Source organism: Lolium perenne, chromosome 2 (assembly GCF_019359855.2).
Source record: "Lolium perenne isolate Kyuss_39 chromosome 2, Kyuss_2.0, whole genome shotgun sequence".
NCBI classification, from domain to species: Eukaryota; Viridiplantae; Streptophyta; class Magnoliopsida; order Poales; family Poaceae; genus Lolium; species Lolium perenne.
Window position 1 is genome coordinate 92,195,558 of NC_067245.2, and position 18,999 is coordinate 92,214,556.

At 47.7% G+C, this 18,999-nt stretch overlaps 1 protein-coding gene across 1 annotated transcript in view; it reads left to right on the forward strand.

The window, feature by feature from the left end:
• The window catches only part of LOC127328721 (uncharacterized), an 89,919-nt gene extending 78,147 nt beyond the window's left edge, over positions 1 to 11,772 (forward strand). The window contains exon 6 of the mRNA XM_051355298.2: positions 11,528 to 11,772. Within this exon, the coding sequence (XP_051211258.2) occupies positions 11,528 to 11,772 (245 nt within the window). The remainder of the gene's footprint in view (positions 1 to 11,527) is intronic.
• Positions 11,773 to 18,999: the final 7,227 nt, after the last annotated feature.

The following is an 18,999-nucleotide window of genomic DNA, read 5'->3' on the forward strand; positions in this document are numbered from 1 at the left end:
GGACGCCGAGCTCGACTGCCCACTTGGCGATCCGGCCAGTTGCGTCGCGGTTGCGGATGATGTCGGCGAGTGGTGTTGAGGCGACTACCTTGATGGGGTGCTCGTGGAAGTAAGGGGCCAGTCGCCGCTGGGCCCTGAGGACGGCGTACACCAGCTTCTGGTAGTGTGGATACCGTTGCTTGGATTCGATTAAGGCTTCGCTGATGTAGTAGACCGGGCGTTGTACCAGTTGCTCCCTTCCTTCCTCCTTCCGTTCGACGACCATGACTGCACTTATAGCGCGGTTCGACGCGGCGACGTATAGGAGCATGGTTTCTTTTGGCAGCGGGGCCGCGAGGATAGGGGCGTTCGAGAGGGCGTGCTGGAGTTCCTCTAGGGCCCGCTGCGCCTCGTCTGTCCACCGGAATGATTCCGACTTCTTGAGCAAGCGGTATAGTGGCATGGCCTTGTCTCCGAGCCGGGGTATGAAGCGACTGAGGGCGGCGACTCGACCGGCGAAGTTTTTGCGCGTCGACTAGGCATGCTGGCTGCTTGGTGCGCATGACCGCGCGTTGTCTTCTCCGGGTTAGGTTCGATGCCTCGCTTGGAGACGACGTAGCCTAGCAGCTGTCCAGATGGAACCCCGAAGGTGCACTTCAAAGGGTTGAGCTTGATCTTGTACCGCCGTAAGTTGGTGAATGTTTCGGCGAGGTCGCTGACGAGGTCGGTCTGTCGAGTCGATTTGACCACCACATCGTCGATGTAGACATGCACGTTGCGGCCGATCTGGCTTTCTAAGCAGCTGTTCATGCACCGCTGGTACGTTGCTCCGGCGTTCTTGAGGCCGAAGGTCATGGACGTGTAGCGATGGCGCCTAGGGGTGTGATGAATGCAGTCTTCTCTTGGTCTTCCTTGGCCATCTTTATTTGATTGTACCCGGAGTATGCATCAAGGAAGCATAGCGACTCGGACCCGGCGACCGCGTCGATAATCTGGTCGATTCGCGGTAGGACGAATGGGTCCTTGGGGCACGCGCTGTTGAGGCTTGTGTAATCGATACACATTCGCCACGTCTTGTTCTTCTTTAGCACTAGGACTGGGTTTGCCAGCCATTTCGGGTGCTTGATTTCTATGATGAAGCCGGCAGCGAGCAGCCGGTTTACTTCTTCGGCGATTGCGCTGTCGCCGTTCTTTCTCCCACAGGGCGCATAGCCTGGCTAACGGGTCGCGCGGTGGGATCGACATGTAATTTGTGCTCAGCAAGTTCTCTCGGGACACCTGGCATGTCAGATGGTTTCCATGCAAAGATATCTCGATTCTCACGGAGGAACTTGATGAGCGCGCTTTCCTATTGGGCGGATAGGCCCGTCCCAATGGTAACTTGCCTACTTGGATCGTTTTCTACAAGATCTACTTGGCGGGTGCCTGCTGCGGCCTTGAAGGTTGCTGCGGACGAGTCGAGCTCGGTTGGCTTCTCCAGGATGGCGGGGTCGTTGCGGTCGACTGGGTACTTGGCGAGCTCGGCGGAGTTGTCTTGTTCGTCGGCGATGACGGCGTCGGCGAGCTTGGCGCTGTCGTCCTCACATTCCAATGCCATCTCCGGGTCGCCATGGACGGTGATGACGCCTCGAGGCCCTGGCATCTTCATCATGTTGTACGCGTAGTGTGGGGTCGCCATGAAGCGGGCGAACGCTTGTCGGCCGAGTACGCAATGGTAAGAGCTTTTGAAGTTCACCACCTCGAACGTTATCCGCTCGGTACGGTAGTTCACGGGCATGCCGAAGGTGACTGGCAGCGTCACCTTGCCGATCGGGAAGGCCTTCCGCCCGGGGACGATGCCGTGGAACGTGACCTTGGTGTTCTCAAGGCGTGAGTCCTGCGCAGGCCAAGCCGGCCCCGGAAGGGTGTCGTAGTACATGATGTTGATGGAGCTTCCCCGTCCATCGGGGTTTTTGCAGCGATGATCGGCGACCTTGGGCCTGACGACTAGCGCCACTCGCCCGGGGTACTCGATGCGGGGGGCGTGATCTTCGCGGCTCCAGGTGATGCTTTGCTCGGACCAGTTGAGCCACCGGGGTGCGTCGGAAAGTATGACTGCGTGTACCGCCACTGCCCTTGCGAGGACCTTCTGTCCCGCCTGTCGCCGACCCCGGTGAAGGTGTGGAGCGAGCCGGCGCCGGCGACCGAAGCCCTCTCCCTTGTGCTGGTCTTGGTCCTTGGCGCGCTCCTTGTGCTGGTTGCCGCCGTCGTTTTCCTTGGCGCGGCGAGCTCTTTCTATCTGCTTCAGGGAGTAGCAATTTCCCGTCGTGTGGTTGGCGGGCTTGCCCTCCTTGCTGTGATAGATGCATGGTGCGTCTAGGAGGCTGCGGGCGTCGAAGCGCTTGGGCTGAGGCCGATCCTCCCGAGGTGGACGAGTGTCGCGCCGAAACGATTTTGGCTCGCGCTGCTCGTAATCGGTGGTAGCAACTAGCTCGTTGTGTCCTCCCTCTCCGCGGCGCTTGCCGTTGTTGGACCGGCCGGGCGAAACGGTAGTCGCCACGCCGAGGCTCCGTGTGCGCAGGGCGGCGATTGCGTCGTTGACCGTACTCGTCGTCCGAGTCGATCGTAGGGTCTTCATCGGCGTAGCGGGTGGCGATGTCGAAGAGCTCGAGATTGAGATATTGTCCCTGCCGACGCGACGGAGCTTGGCGCTTAGTGGTTCGTACCGGCAGCAGCGTCGGAAGCAGATGATTGCCGTGTCCGTGCTGATGCCGCCGGAGGTCGTCCACATGTCCTGCCGCCGCTGCACCCACCGGCGGGTCGACTCGCGCGGGCCTTGGACGCAGCGATCGAGGTCTTCTATGGTTGTGGCACGGGTGTATGCGCCGGCGAAGTGCTGGATGAACGCGGCGCGGGCTTCTTCCCAGGAGTCGATGCTGTTGACGGTGAGGGTGTTGGACCCAATGGCGATTGACGCCGTCCATCATGAGGGGCAGGTATCGCGCTGCGAGTAACTCGGAGTGGCCCTGGATCCCCATTGCCATGGCGTACGAGTCGATCCAGACAGTGGGGTCAATGCTTGTATCGTACTTCTCGATGTCGCGGGGTCCTTTGAACCCCACAGGCTGTGGTACGGCTCGCTCTAATCATCGGCCCGAAGCAAGCGGGGCCGATTCGGGTGAACGCGCTCGGCGCGGGGCTTCATCGGCGTGGCGGTCGTTCAATCGATTGCGCGCCCGCCATTCTTGGTCGTTGACGATGTGGGTTCGGGCGTCGACTGGCTGCCCGTTAGCGGCGACCATCACCGCGCGGGCGCGGCTCGACTCGGTTGTTAGACGAGTGGGCCGCGCGCGGTGCCGGCGGCGGGCCGTTGTTGGCGTTGACGATTGCGCGGTTTGCCGCGTCCGACGACGCCGCGCGACCGGCGGATGTGCGCGAATAGAGTCGCCCTGCGAGTCGGCTGCGGCGTGCTGCTGCTCCAATGCCTTGGCTACCAAAGCCTTGGCGTGCTGGACGAGGATCGCGCCTGCCTCCCGTTTCGGGGATTCTTGCGAGGACGGCCTGCGCAGCTGCCACGTTGTCGGCTGGAGACGAGTGCAGTGGTAGGCCGTTGGCGTCGACCTCTGCCCGAGGAACTTCGGGTGGTGGTGGTGGGGGTGGCGGTGGTGCTCCGCGCGCTGCTCTATCTGCAGCAGCCCGACTTCCTTCCGGGATGTCGTGGTTTTGGACTCGGCGACCCGGATTTCTCCGTCTGGGTCGTCGAAGTTAAGGCGTGCGCTGGGAAAGTCGCTCGCGCGGGCGCGCTCCATGCGCCGGCGGTTTCGCTGCTGACGATAGTGGGACACGGCCCTTACTTCATCTTGCTCGAGGCGGAATTTCTGCCTTTCGGCGAGCTCCTTTTTCCTCTGCTCCTCGAGGGCCGCCCGGTGCGCCTCGATCTCGGTCGCGGTGGCGGTTGCGGGGAGGGGAGTGGTGAAGGCGTCGACTGGGATCTCTCCTTCACCCCCTGCCATGAAGACTGCGGTCGGGTAGCGGTAACGCGGGGCCGCGGCGCAGTCCGAGTCGTAATCGCTGCCGAAGAGGGAGAGGATGGAGTCGTCCTCGAAGCCACCTTCGAAGTCGCTCGGGTGGGAGACCAGGGAGATAGAGTCCTTGGTCGATGCTGTGGCGATGGAGCGGGCAGTCGGGGACGCGGCGGTGGATCCCGCAACCGACGTTGTAGCGATGATGTCGGTGAAGTCGGCGTCGATCGCAGCGATGATGGATTTGATGGCCGGGATGGTGTCGGCGGAATCGGCGATCGGGAGCGGTGTCGGCGGAGTCGGTGGCTGCCGAGGCAACGGTGGAGTTAGCGGTCGGCGCCACGACCGCCGACTCGGCATCGTCTCCCAGGGCCGCCTCAGCCTCCGCGTATACCTCGCCGGTGACCGGGCGAGTAGCGGTGAGGAGCTGCCCGGGCGCGAAGGGGTCGTGTGAGCGACAGGGGCGAGGCTCAGAGGGATCGCTGACGCCGGCGAGCCCAACGAAGAGGTTGATGGAGCCGATCGGCACCATCCAGGCGTGTGTGAGAGGTGACGAGGCGGGCCGGTAGGTGCTTGGCTGGATGTGGAAGAAATTGCCGGTGGCGATCATCCTGCCGGAAGCAACCGGCCGCCGAACTGGCGAGTAGGGCCTCGCCGTAGCTCGAAGGCTTGATGTCCCATGCCCCACGGTGGGCGCCACTGTCGTGGATGTAACCACGGCAGATGCTACAGGGGGTAGCACTTCATTGATGCGAGGGGAAGGGAACATTGCCATCTACGGGTCGAGGTGCAAGAGACGCAAGGGTTTTACCCAGGTTCAGCCCCTCCGGAGAGTAAAAGGCCTACGTCCTGCTAGATCTTTATTGCTCAGTGGAGAATTACAATGGGGGGGCTCAGTCGGCGGCTACGCCGAGAGCTTACAGGGGGAGATTGGATCTTGAGTAAGGTGTCCTCTAGGGTTTAAGCTCGGGGGTTTATATAAGCACCCCCGGCCTAGGGTTACATGGAGATAACTCCGAATCATATCAGTTGCTACTAATCCGGGATCCGCTATCCCTCTCGCAAGTAATCTTCTTGTCCAGCCGTGTGGACCTCCTCCTTGGGATCACGGCCCAGTCGCCTTAGGGCCCAGTCGCTTAGGCGACTGGCGATCCACCCAAGCCTCTATCTTCATGGCGACTGGGACTGGCGACCCACCCCCTATGGGCATATCCCCATCAACCTTGTTGAAGAATATAGGAAATCTACTTGAAAATCTGAATATGGAGATTTCTGGGTTGCAAACTAAACTTGCAAATGCTGAAAACCGAATCTCATACATGTCTGTGTCACAATCTTCTTTAATTAATAAAATGGCCGCTAAACCTGAGGATATTGAAAATAAAATTGTTACTACAGCAAATGCCATCCAAATTAGAATTAATGAGAATATGAGATTAATGGCTGAATTGCATGCTAGGTGGGAAAGAGAAGAAAATGAAAAACTAGCTAAAGAGAATAATGTAGCTAAAGTTTGGACTATTACCACCACTAGCAATGCTAATGCTCCACATGTTGCTGCACCTCCTACTAATAATGGTGAAAGAATTGGTGTTGGCAATGTTTCTACTTCTAATGCAAAGCCTGCTAAAACTGCTGAAACTGCCTGTGATAAAACTGCTGAAATTTTTTCCAACATTGGGGATGATGATCCCATTGCTGTAGATCATAATGGTTTAGACTTTCATGATTGCCACATCTCTGAAGTTATAAAGTTCTTACAAAAGCTTGCTAAAAGTCCCAATGCTAGTGCTATAAATTTAGCCTTTACAAAACATATTACGAATGCTCTCATAAAAGCTAGAGAAGAGAAACTAAAACTTGAAACCTCTATTCCTAGAAAGTTAGAAGATGGTTGGGAGCCCATCATTAAGATGAAGGTCAATGACTTTGATTGTAATGCTCTATGTGATCTTGGTGCAAGTATTTCCGTTATGCCTAAGAAAGTCTATGATATGCTTGACTTGCCACCATTGAAAAATTGTTATTTGGATGTTAATCTCGCTGATAATGCTAAAAAGAAACCTTTGGGGAGAGTTGATAATGTTCGTATTATGGTTAACAATAACCTTGTCCCCGTTGATTTTGTTGTCTTGGATATTGAATGCAATGCATCTTGTCCCATTATATTGGGAAGACCTTTTCTTCGAACTGTTGGAGCTATCATTGATATGAAGGAAGGTAATATTAAATATCAATTTCCTCTCAAGACAGGTATGGAACACTTCCCTAGAAAGAGAATGAAGTTACCTTATGATTCTATTATTAGAACAAGTTATGTTGTTGATGCTTCATCTCTTGATAATACTTGATACACACTTTCTGCGCCTAGCTGAAAGGCGTTAAACAAAAGCCCTTATGGGAGACAACCCATGTTTTTACTATAGTACTTTGTTTTATATTTGAGTCTTGGAAGTTGTTTACTACTGTAGCAACCTCTCCTTATCTTAGTTTTGTGCATTGTTGTGCCAAGTAAAGTCTCTATGGTAAAGTTGATGCTAGATTTGGATTGCTGCACAGAAACAGCATTGCTGTCTGTCACGAATTCGCGCAGAAGTCTCTGTAAAAAAATCAAAACAATCTGCAAATTTACGTGCGTGATCCTCAGATATGTACGCAACTTTCATTAGTTTTGAGTTTTTCCATTTGAGCAAGTTAAGTGCCCCTTCCAGGTTCGTCTTTACGGACTGTTCTGTTTTTGACAGATTCTGCCTTTTATTTCGTATTGCCTCTTTTGCTATGTTGGATGAATTTTTTTGATCCATTAATGTCCAGTAGCTTTGTGCAATGTCCAGAAGTGTTAAGAATGATTGTGTCACCTCTGAACATGTGAATTTTTGATTGTGCACTAACCCTCTAATGAGTTTGCTTGAAGTTTGGTGTGAAGGAAGTTTTCAAGGGTCAAGAGAGGAGTATGATATATTATGGTCAAGAGGAGTGAAAGCTCTAAGCTTGGGGATGCCCCGGTGGTTCACCCCTGCATATTTTAAGAAGACTCAAGCGTCTAAGCTTGGGGATGCCCAAGGCATCCCCTTCTTCATCGACAACATCATCAGGTTCCTCCCCTGAAACTATATTTTTATTCAGTCACATCTTATGTGCTTTGCTTGGAGCGTCTGTTTGTTTTTGTTTTTGTTTTTGTTTGAATAAAATGGATCCTAGCATTCATTGTGTGGGAGAGAGACATGCTCCGCTGTTGCATATGGACAAATATGTCCTTAGGCTTTACTCATAGTATTCATGGCGAAGGTTGAATCTTCTTCGTTAAATTGTTATATGGCTGGAATTGGGAAATGCTACATGTAGTAATTCTAAAATGTCTTGAATAATTTGATACTTGGCAATTGTTGTGCTCATGTTTAAGCTCTTGCATCATATACTTTGCACCCATTAATGAAGAAATACATAGAGCTTGCTAAAATTTGGTTTGCATATTTGGTCTCTCTAAAGTCTAGATAATTTCTAGTATTGAGTTTTGAACAACAAGGAAGATGGTGTAGAGTCTTATAATGTTTACAATATGTCTTCTATGTGAGTTTTGCTGCACCGGTTCATCCTTGTGTTTGTTTCAAATAACCTTGCTAGCCTAAACCTTGTATCGAGAGGGAATACTTCTCATGCATCCAAAATCCTTGAGCCAACCACTATGCCATTTGTGTCCACCATACCTACCTACTACATGGTATTTCTCCGCCATTCCAAAGTAAATTGCTTGAGTGCTACCTTTAAATTTCCATCATTCGCCTTTGCAATATATAGCTCATGGGACAAAATAGCCTTAAAAACTATTGTGGTATTGAATATGTACTTATGCACTTTATCTCTTATTAAGTTGCTTGTTGTGCGATAACCATGTTTTCTGGGGACGCCATCAACTCTTTGTTGAATATCATGTGAGTTGCTATGCATGTTCGTCTTGTCTGAAGTAAGGGCGGTTTTCACCTTGAGTATGCATACTGTTAGAGAAGAACATTGGGCCGCTAACTAAAGCCATGAATCATGGTGGAAGTTTCAGTTTGGACATAAAACCTCAATCTCTTATGAGAATATTAACTGTTGTTGAATGCTTAAGCATTAAAAGAGGAGTCTATTATCTGTTGTCTATGTTGTCCCGGTATGGGTGTCTAAGTTGAAGAATGATCAAAAGCGAGAAATCCAATGCGAACTTTCTCCTTAGACCCTTGTACATGCGGCATAGAGGTACCCCATTGTGACACTTGGTTGAAACATATGTTATGCAATGATGATCAGTGTTAACCCAAGCTAATTAGGACAAGGTGCGGGCACTATTAGTATACTATGCATGAGGCTTGCAACTTGTAAGATATAATTTACATGATACATATGCTTTATTACTACCGTTGACAAAATTGTTTCATGTTTTCAAAACCAAAGCTCTAGCACAAATATAGCAATCAATGCTTCCCTCCGCGAAGGGCCTTTCTTTTACTTTTATGTTGAGTCAGTTCACCTATCTCTCTCCACCTCAAGAAGCAAACACTTGTGTGAACTGTGCATTGATTCCTACATACTTGCATATTGCACTTGTTATATTACTCTATATTGACAATATCCATGAGATATACATGTTACAAGTTGAAAGCAACCGCTGAAATTGAATCTTCCTTTGTGTTGCTTCAATACCTTTACTTTGATTTATTGCTTTATGAGTTAACTCTTATGCAAGACTTATTGATGCTTGTCTTGAAGTACTATTCATGAAAAGTCTTTGCTTTATGATTCATTTGTTTACTCATGTCATTACCATTGTTTTGATCGCTGCATTCATTACATATGCTTACAATAGTATGATCAAGGTTATGATGGCATGTCACTCCAGAAATTATCTTTGTTATCGCTTTACCGCTTCGGGACGCAGCGAGAACTAAGCTTGGGGATGCTGATACGTCTCCGACGTATCGATAATTTCTTATGTTCCATGCCACATTATTGATGATATCTACATGTTTTATACACATTATATGTCGTATTTATGCATTTTCCGGCAGTAACCTATTAACGAGATGCCGAAGAGCCAGTTGCTGTTTTCTGCTGTTTTTGGTTTCAGAAATCCTAGAAAGGAAATATTCTCGGAATTGGACGAAATCAACGCCCAGGGTCCTATTTTTGCACGAAGCTTCCAGAAGACCGAGGGGGAAAGGAAGTGGGGCCACGAGGCGCCGCCACAACAGGGCGGCGCGGCCCGTGTCTTGGCCGCGCGGCCCTGGTGTGTGGGGCCCTCGTGTGGCCCCCGCGTTGCCCTTCCGCCTACTTAAAGCCTTCGTCGCGAAACCCCCAAAGACCGAGAGCCACGATACGGAAAACCTTCGAGACGCCGCCGCCGCCAATCCCATATCGGGGGATTCTGGAGATCGCCTCCGGCACCCTTCCGGAGAGGGGAATCATCTCCCAGAGGACTCTTCACCGCCATGGTCACCTCCGGAGTGATGAGTGAGTAGTTCACCCCTAGACTATGGGTCCATAGCAGTAGCTAGATGGTTGTCTTCTCCTCATGTGCTTCATTGTCGGATCTTGTGAGCTGCCTAACATGATCAAGATCATCTATCTGTAATTCTATATGTTGTGTTTGTCGGGATCCGATGGATAGAGAATACTATGTTATGTTGATTATCAATCTATTACCTATGTGTTGTTTATGATCTTGCATGCTCTCCGTTATTAGTAGAGGCTCTGGCCAAGTTTTTACTCTTAACTCCAAGAGGGAGTATTTATGCTCGATAGTGGGTTCATGCCTCCATTAAATCTGGGACAAGGATGAGAAAGTTCTAAGGTTGTGGATGTGATGTTGCCACTAGGGATAAAACATTGATGCTATGTCCGAGGATGTAGTTATTGATTACATTACGCACCATACTTAATGCAATTGTCTGTTGTTTGCAACTTAATACTGGAAGGGGTTCGGATGATAACCTGAAGGTGGACTTTTTAGGCATAGATGCATGCTGGATAGCGGTCTATGTACTTTGTCGTAATGCCCAATTAAATCTCACTATACTCATCGTATCATGTATGTGCATTGTCATGCCCTCTCTATTTGTCAATTGCCCGACTGTAATTTGTTCACCCAACATGCTATTTATCTTATGGGAGAGACACCTCTAGTGAACTGTGGACCCCGGTCCATTCTTTTACATCGAATACAATCTACTGCAATACTTGTTTTACTGTTTTCTGCAAACAATCATCATCCACACTATACATCTAATCCTTTGTTACAGCAAGCCGGTGAGATTGACAACCTCACTATTTCGTTGGGGCAAAGTACTTTGGTTGTGTTGTGCAGGTTCCACGTTGGCGCCGGAATCCCTGGTGTTGCGCCGCACTACATCCCGCCACCAACAACCTTCAACGTGCTTCTTGGCTCCTCCTGGTTCGATAAACCTTGGTTTCTTTCTGAGGGAAAACTTGCTACTGTCTGCATCACACCTTCCTCTTGGGGTTCCCAGCGGACGTGTGCTGTACACGCCATCACCCCCCTCCTGGGCCGCGCCGCCACCATGTGTGGGCCCCCTGTGGCCCCTCTCTGGCGGCTCTCGGGTGTTCTGGAAGCTCCCGGGGATTCTAAGATGCTGGGCGTTGATTTCGTCCAATTCCGAGAATATTTCCTTACTAGGATTTCTGAAACCAAAAACAGCAGAAAACAAAGAATCGCCCTTCGGCATCTCGTCAATAGGTTAGTTCCGGAAAACGCATAATAATGACATAAAGTATGCATAAAACATGTAGATATCATCAATAATGTGGCATGGAACATAAGAAATGATCGATACGTCGGAGACGTATCACACGTACGACTATATATGGAACACATGCATATTGATTGATTAGTACTTGGATACCATTTTATTATTATCTGCAAATGCCCTACCTTGATTGTTACATGAGTTTCTCTCATCCATGCAACGCCCGTCATTCATCCCTGTGCCTACAGTATTTTAATCCTGCCGTTTACTATAATCACTACTGCTGTCTTTGTTACTCTGCTGCTGTTATTTCACTATCAAGCATCGCTATAAAACTCGTTACTACTAATAAACTCTTGTGAGCAAGTCTCTGCTTTCTGTGTGCTGAATTGACAACTCCGCTGTTAAGGCTTTCAAGTATTCTTTGTCTCCCCTTGTGTCGAATCAATAAATTGGGTTTTACTTCCCGCAAAGACTGTTGCGATCCCCTATACTTGTGGGTCATCATGAACCAATGGCAGGCTGCCGCAAGCCACTACTAAGGCGACAGCATCAAAAGAAGAAGAAAAAGAAAAAAACAGAGACAGGATGGTCTACTTGACCTCCGGCTTGGCAGAACTGGAGGAAGCAGCTGGCTTGTATCCGAGGAAGGAGAGGATCTTCTTCGAGTGCGGTTTGGCAGCTTTAATCAAGGATTGCCACTTCTCCGTCTTCATCCTCTTCGTCTCACCAGCTTTCGCCCAGTCGACGTTCTGCTGGCTTTCGGCAACCAAAGCTATGGTGCCTTCAACGCCAATCTTCAAGCTTTGTTGCCGGAGAGCCAGCCCAAGATCTTCTTTGGGAATGAAGCACTTGGTAAGGTCAGTGAAGGTGTCTGGCTGGCTTTTCTTTGGGAAGAAGTAGGGGAAAAGGCGCGAAAATGCGGCCCGAGCATCAGCGATACTGCGGCGGGCAAGATCCCCATGAATTTCGAGGAGGGAAAGAGCGTCGAGAAGACGGTCATCTTCGGGCTTCTAAAGTTCGAAATCCTGACCCATCTTCCCTGCTGAAACAAATTTCGGGTTATCAACAAGTATAAGGAGAAGATAATTTTGGAAGAAACTTGATCAAAGTGATCTACGAGCTTACTGACAAAACGCCGATTCTGCGACTCCAGGCGGGCGATGACATCCTCCTCACGAGCGATCTGCTGAGTTATTTTGTCACTCAAAGCAGTTTCAGCTTGATGGAGTCTCTCTCAAAGACCTCCAACAGAGGCAGCGTCTTGCTCGGCCTTCTCGCGAGCTTTTGCACTTTGCTCCAGCTTGAGGGCAAGATCATCGGCACGCTTGTTAGCTTTGGCGAGAGCCTCTAGCAAAAGAAAGGACGGCAATGTCAAGATAAAAATAGCAAAAGAAAGTTTACTCGATAAAAAGGGACGATAGAAAGGTGTACCTTTCAATCTGTCAACGGTGTCACGGTACCCAATAAATTGAGTACCAAGATGGATGAGTTCCTTCATCAGAGGCTGAAATAAAGAAAGTGGCCAAGAAGATTAAAAAGGGAAAAACTCGACCGAAGACAAAATAGTGGTAAGGGTTCTTACATCGTCCAAAGAAGGAGTCATCGAACTCCCGGCCAAGAGGCTTTGTTCCTCGCCCAGCTCAATTGTCGCTCTCTTCGGCGAGGGGGCACGGGGGCTGGCGACAGGAGTCGATTTTTCTAAGTCCTGCTGAGGAGGCGAGTTTTCCTCCGTTGCATGGCGAGTTTCTGAAAGAACTAAAGTTTGTGACGTGCTCGTGGGAGCAGTCACATCAGCAACAGGTTCTTCTTCTTCGTCGCCACTGCGCACAAAGATAGTATGAGAAAATTCAAAAAACAATATATAAAGAGAAAAAGACAGCAGGGTAACCTACGAGCTAACGAGGGCATCATCGTAAGGATTGAAGGCACCCTCCTCTTCGGGAGAAGTTTCCTCAGCAGGTGATCCGCCAGGTTTGGAGGTGCCGGGGACTTCGACATCACCCCTTTTCCTCTTGTTCCTGGGAGAAGCAGCGGAAGGGAGAGAATGCACCGACTCGGAAGCCTCAGATTCAGTCTCTCTTTCAGAGGAAGCCGCGGATTTGTGAGATCCCGCGATTTCACTCTCAGGGCGAGAAGTACCCTGTGCGTCGTCAGTGACAACGGCTCGTTCTTCGACCTCCCCACCTTCAGGAAGGGGAGGCAGGGAGAACAAAATTTGATGTTTCTGAAGAAGGAAAAGTTACACCAATGGAAATTTGAGCAAGACAGCAGTCGAAGCAATGGGAATTCAGCAACATAGTAGTCGAAAACAAAATAAATTCGAGAGGATAAGTAGTTTACCTTGGGGAGAGCGTTGGTGCCGCTATACGGCTCCACGCGACACGATGTTGGAATCGTGTCTTTCTTGCTCAACGACGAAATACGCCGGATAAGCTTTTCCAAATCCTTCACCGAAAGATCCTTGGATATGCGGTCCGCGTCTTTGTCGCCAGCGTACATCCAAAGGGGGTTTTTGCGAGACTGCAGAGGCTGCACCCTGATCCTAAGGAAATATGCGGTAATCTGAATACCCGACAATTCTTTGCCTCGGGTATTTTGCAGCTCCTGGATGCGCTTCATCAGTGCATCTGTCGCCACTTTCTCTTCGTCGGTAGCTTCAGCATCCCACGACCGGCGTCGAAGAATCTTATCGCTGCCATCAAAAGGCGCGATATTGTAATCCTGCGAGTTGATGTGCTCCTCGCGGATATACAGCCATCTTTTGCGCCACCCTTGGACAGAGTCAGGGAATTTGACATCGAAATATTCGACATCAGGGCGGACCAGATAACAACACCGCCCACATTATAGGCGATGTTGTGGGAGCTGTTGCGGTGGACAAGGAAGATGCGTTTCCACAGGCCCCAATTTGGAGGGATCCCGAGAAAGCACTCACATAGAGTGATGAAGATGGAGATATGGAGGATAGAGTTGGGAGTCAGCTGGTGCAGCTGCAGCCCATAAACAAAGAGTAATCCATGGAGAAATTCGTGGATAGGAGTGGACAAGCCACGGATGAGATGGTCAACAAAGATTACCTGGTATCCGATGCGGGGCGTCGGGAAGCTTTCTTCGCTGGGGAAGATCAGCGTCTCGTCATTCTTCGCCAGCCCAAGTTTCTTGAGCAGGTTCACATCCTGGTTGGAGATCTTGGATCTCTCCCACTCGGAGAACTCCAGGTCTTCCGCCGCCATTGGAGAGGTGTGCCTTGAGAGCCTTGCCCGCGGTGGCATCAACGTGAGTGATTGGTGAAGTTGGGGAAGAGCGAGGACGCAGGAGCTTTGCAGAAGTAATGGAGGTTTTTTTGGAGAGAGAGAGAGCAGGAGCGCGGCGCAGCGATGGGGATAACATGAGGAAGAAGACGACTCTTTATAGCAAGCCAGCGAAACGTCGCACCGTTGGATGGTGGGAGAATGGATTTGATGCCCTACACGTGTGTCCAGGGGTAAAATAGTATTTTTACTTGGAGGTAACTAAACAGGCACCATAGTGCGTGCCAGAAAAAGCGGAGGACGTGTGTCCCCCACTTGCGTAACGTGTCAAAAACAGCAGAGTTTCGGGCCCACAAGTCAGTGATATGACAGACTCGCGTCTTCCCGATACAGTGATCGTGGCCATCGTCAGCGCTGATGTCACTTTAAGAAAAAACTTCGACTACGGTGCTTTGAGGATTGGCGACAGAGGAGTATTAGTGATAATTTCGGGAGCCTTTGATCAAATACAAGTTTTTGTTCAAATGCTCGGGGGCTACTTTTTAAAGGGATTCGATAAAGGAGTTCATTCAGACGGACAAACATTAGTCTACATCCATCATCATTAACAACGTCATCGAAAGAGAACTTCGAGTAGTTTTCATCAAGGATATCGACAGGGAAATTTCAAGTATTTCAATAAGGAAAAGGCGAGAGCCTATGATCAAATACAAGCATTTGTTCATATGCTCGGGGGATACTCTTATCAGAAGTATTGTTTATACTTATGATAAGAGGGTAACGCGGATGATAAAATATATAGTTGTTCCACAATAAAGCAAGGTGAGCCTACAGCCAAGTATAAAATACTCGACTGTAGCCTTGGGGGCTACTCCCATCGGGAGCTCTGGTCGCGCACCCGATAAAGATGGGAGAATTAGAAGACGTGACAAAATAGCGACAAAGGTGCTAAAAAGGTGAGCCTACAACCAAGTACAAGCACTTGGATGTAGCCTCGGGGGCTACTCCCATCGAGAACGCTGTTTGCGTACCCGATGAAATTAAAAAAGGCATGGTGAGCATATTTCGAGTTATACAAATAACTCTTCATATACTCCCGTCGGGAGGACAAGATAAAAATATACAAGTCATCCGTTGACTCGAATAAATGTGCTATTCCATCAGCCGAAAAAGGCACTCAACAATATATTCTCATAGCGCCTCAGTCGCGAATTAATCTCTGAATGCCGCAGTACTTTGCGAAGGTAAGTCCCCAGGATCCGTCCTACGCGGCGTGGCATCGCCTCTGAATGCGTTCTGCTACTTTTTTCCGTATCAACAGATGCGAAGAAAAATCCTAACGGACGTGTTAGGTACCCGATAAAACATGACTGGAATTCGGCATGTGGTAAGACCTTAAGCGGCACATGTCGAATTACGCCAGTATCCCGAGATCATGTCCAGGGACGTGATCTTGAAGTAGGTTTTTGTGGATTGCCACAAGAGCAGTTAACTGGTACCTGATCCATCAGATGAACCAGCCCCAATTACGATTATCCCTGTACAATATACGATTGTTTTATGAAAGTTATTTATTGATTCGAAGAAATCATATGATAATTGTAAAGGTGGAGATTTTCCCTGATTCTTCGATTCAAGCAAAATCTCGGGGGCTACTGACATAGGCATTCCCAATGGGCCTGCCGAAGATAGTACCCAGGGTTTACTGAAGGCCCATGACACGAAGTTTATAAAGCCCGGGAGCCCAGTTATGAGATAATTAGGGAAAGATTGAGTTGTATTAGAAAAACTGACTTGTAACCATTACGGGACGAACTCAAAGAGTCTCCCGGACTATGTAACTTGTACATCACGAAACCCTCGGCTCCGCCTCCTATATAAGGGGGAGTCAAGGGACAAAGAGAGGATCGATTTCATTGTCAACACAACCCTAGTTTCATAGTAGTCAAGTAATTTTTCCGGCTGAACCATCGAGATCTACTTACCCTTTACTTCCCTGAAAACCCTAGTCTACAATCTGTAGGCATTGACAAGTCGATACCTTGTCACCTACCATTATGGTTTGTGTGTTAGATGACAACATTAGTGATAGTTTAATATGTGTTGAGTGGTGTGATACGTCGCAAACGTATCTATAGTTTTTGATGCTCCATGCTTGTTTTACATCAATTGATATATGTTTTGTTTACACTTCGTGGCACTTTTATGCATTTTTTGAACTAACCTATTGACAAGATGCCACAGTGCTAGTTCCCTATTTTATGTTGTTTTTGTATTTCAAAAAAATTGTACAGGAAATATTGTTGGAATTGTACGAAACAAAAGCCAAAGTTCCTATTTTCCACGGAACGAAGTAGAAGTCCAGGAGAGAGACGAAGGGGGGCCACAGGGTGGCCAGACCTACCCTAGGCGCGGCCTGGCCCTAGCCCACGCCTAGGAGTGGTCTGGGCCACCAGGCCTCCACCGACCTCGCCCTTCCGCCTATATAAAGCTCCCGACGCAAAAACCCTAAATATACCACTCTCCGTCCACGAACAGTTCCGTAGCTCCGCCGTCGTCGCAGACAAGATCCGGGGGACAGAAGTCTCTGTTCCGGCACCCTGCCGGGACGGGGAATTGCCCCCGGAGCCATCTCCATCGACTTCACCACCATCACCATCGTCGTTGCTGAATCCCATGATGAGGAGGGAGTAGTTCTCCCCCGGGTCTGAGGGTTCTACCGGTAGCTATGTGGTTTATCTCTCTCTCCCCCATGGTGTGATCTTTATGTGATCATGAGCTTTGTAATCTAGATGTCGTTATGCTATTCAAGTGGATTTTACTTATGTGATCTCCGGAGACTCCTTGTCCCACGTGTGTAAAGGTGGAGTGTGTGCACCGTGTGGGTCTCTTAGGGTATATTTCACATAATACTTGTCCACTGAATTATGATTTGAGTTGGATGTCTCTATGAAATTTTGGTGTGTTAGTACCTCCTATGAATGCTCAAAGTGCAGCGTGGGGTGTTCATTAGTACTTGGGAATACATTTTTAAGGTTTGCTTTTGCAACCCTACGCGGTGAATTAGTGTTCGTTATCCAACCGGAGAGTAGTTCAGAGTAGCATAGTGAAGTGCTTATACTTATATTCCTTTATGATATCATTGTTGAGAGTAACCACTAGTGAAAGTATGATCCCTAGGTCTTGTTTCCAAACATCGAATCACTGTTTATTTGCTGTTTTACTGCATGTTTACTTGCTGCCATATTTATTTCAGATTGTTATTGCCACTCATATTTATCCATATTATTTGCATTTTACTATCTCTTCGTCGAACTAGTGCACCTATACATCTGACAAGTGTATTGGGTGTGTTGGGGACACAAGAGACTTCTTGTATCTTAATTGCAGGGTTGTTTGAGAGGGATACCTTTGACCTCTACCTCCCCGAGTTCGATAAACGTTGGGTGAACCACTTAAGGGAAACTTGCTGCTGTTCTACAAACCTCTGCACTTGGAGGCCCAACAGTGTCTACAAGAATAGAAGCGTGCGTAGACATCAAGCTCTTTTCTGGCGCCATTTCCGGGGAGCTAAGGTAAAAGGTACTCATATCCTCTGGCTACTAAGCTGGTGAGTGCTCGAAGTTATTTCCTTTTGATTCTGTAATTATATCTTTTTGTTTCTTGTTTTTGTTTTCACTAGTTATGCTTAATGGAAAAAAAAATTAGAGAGCTTTATAGTATTTATCTTGAGTAAGGACATGAGGTATTTGAAGAGAAAATTAAAAAACCTATGAAACTTTACTTGCATGCTAGTAGCAATGTTATTAGTATGAACACTTTGAACACCTTTATTGCTAATGCTATAGACAAGTCTAACCTTGGGGAAGCTAGTTTTTATGAAAATGATCTTTTTAGTTCCCTAGATTTTGAGGAGGAAATTTGCTATGATGATACTATGCCTCCAATATATGAAGATTATAATGATGATTATGTTATTTCAGTCCACCTACTATTGAGGAGAAATTAATTATGATTACAATATGCCTCCTATATTTGATGATTATGGTGATGAGAATAATAATGATAGCTATTTTGTTGAATTTGCTCCCACTACAATTAATAAGAATGACTATGCTTATGTGGGGAGTAATAATTATTTTATGCATGTGGCTCGTGATAAGAATATTTTATGTGATAGTTATATTGTTTAGTTTATTCATGATTCTACTGAAAGTTATTATGAGAGAGGAAAATATGGTTGTAGAAGTTTTCATGGTACTAAAACACCTCTCTATATGCTGAAAGTTTTGAAGTTACTCTTGTTTTATCTTTCTATGCTTGTCACTTTGTTCTTTATGGATTTATTTGTGTACAAGATTCCTATGCATAGGAAGTGGGTTAGATTTAAATGTGTTTCATATTTGCTTCTTGATGCTCTCTTCTACTTCAATTCATATTTCTTATGTGAGCATCTTCTCAAACTACTGCGCCTAGCTGAAAGGCATTAAAGAAAAGCGCTTATGGGAGACAACCCATTGTTTTATTTCTGTAATTTTTATTTTATGTTGAGCCTTGGAAGTTATTACCTCTGTAATAACCTCTCCTTATCATTTTTATTTTGTTTTTGTGCCAAGAATAGCCTCTAATTGGAAGAAAGTAAGATTTGGAGAAGTTGTTGTCCTGAAAACAGATTCTGTGTTGTTACGATAAAACTTCGTAAAAATAGCCAGAGGGGAATTTTGAGCTACCATTTTTTATGAATATTACCCAGATTATTATCTAACTTTCGTTAGTTGACCACTTTTCGAGATGAGCAACATATAATTTTCGAAAAAATCAATCTTTACCTGCTGTTTTGTTTTGATAGATTTCTGCATTATTTTCATTTGCCTCTTAAATATCTTTCTTTTTTAGTTCGATCAAAGAGCTTTTTGAAAGGTTGGTACAGTATATAATGCTTTAATAGATGTTTGATAGATGTTAGAACTGAACCCGATTGGATTTGTTTATTTTGATTGTACTAATGCTGCTAATAGAGAA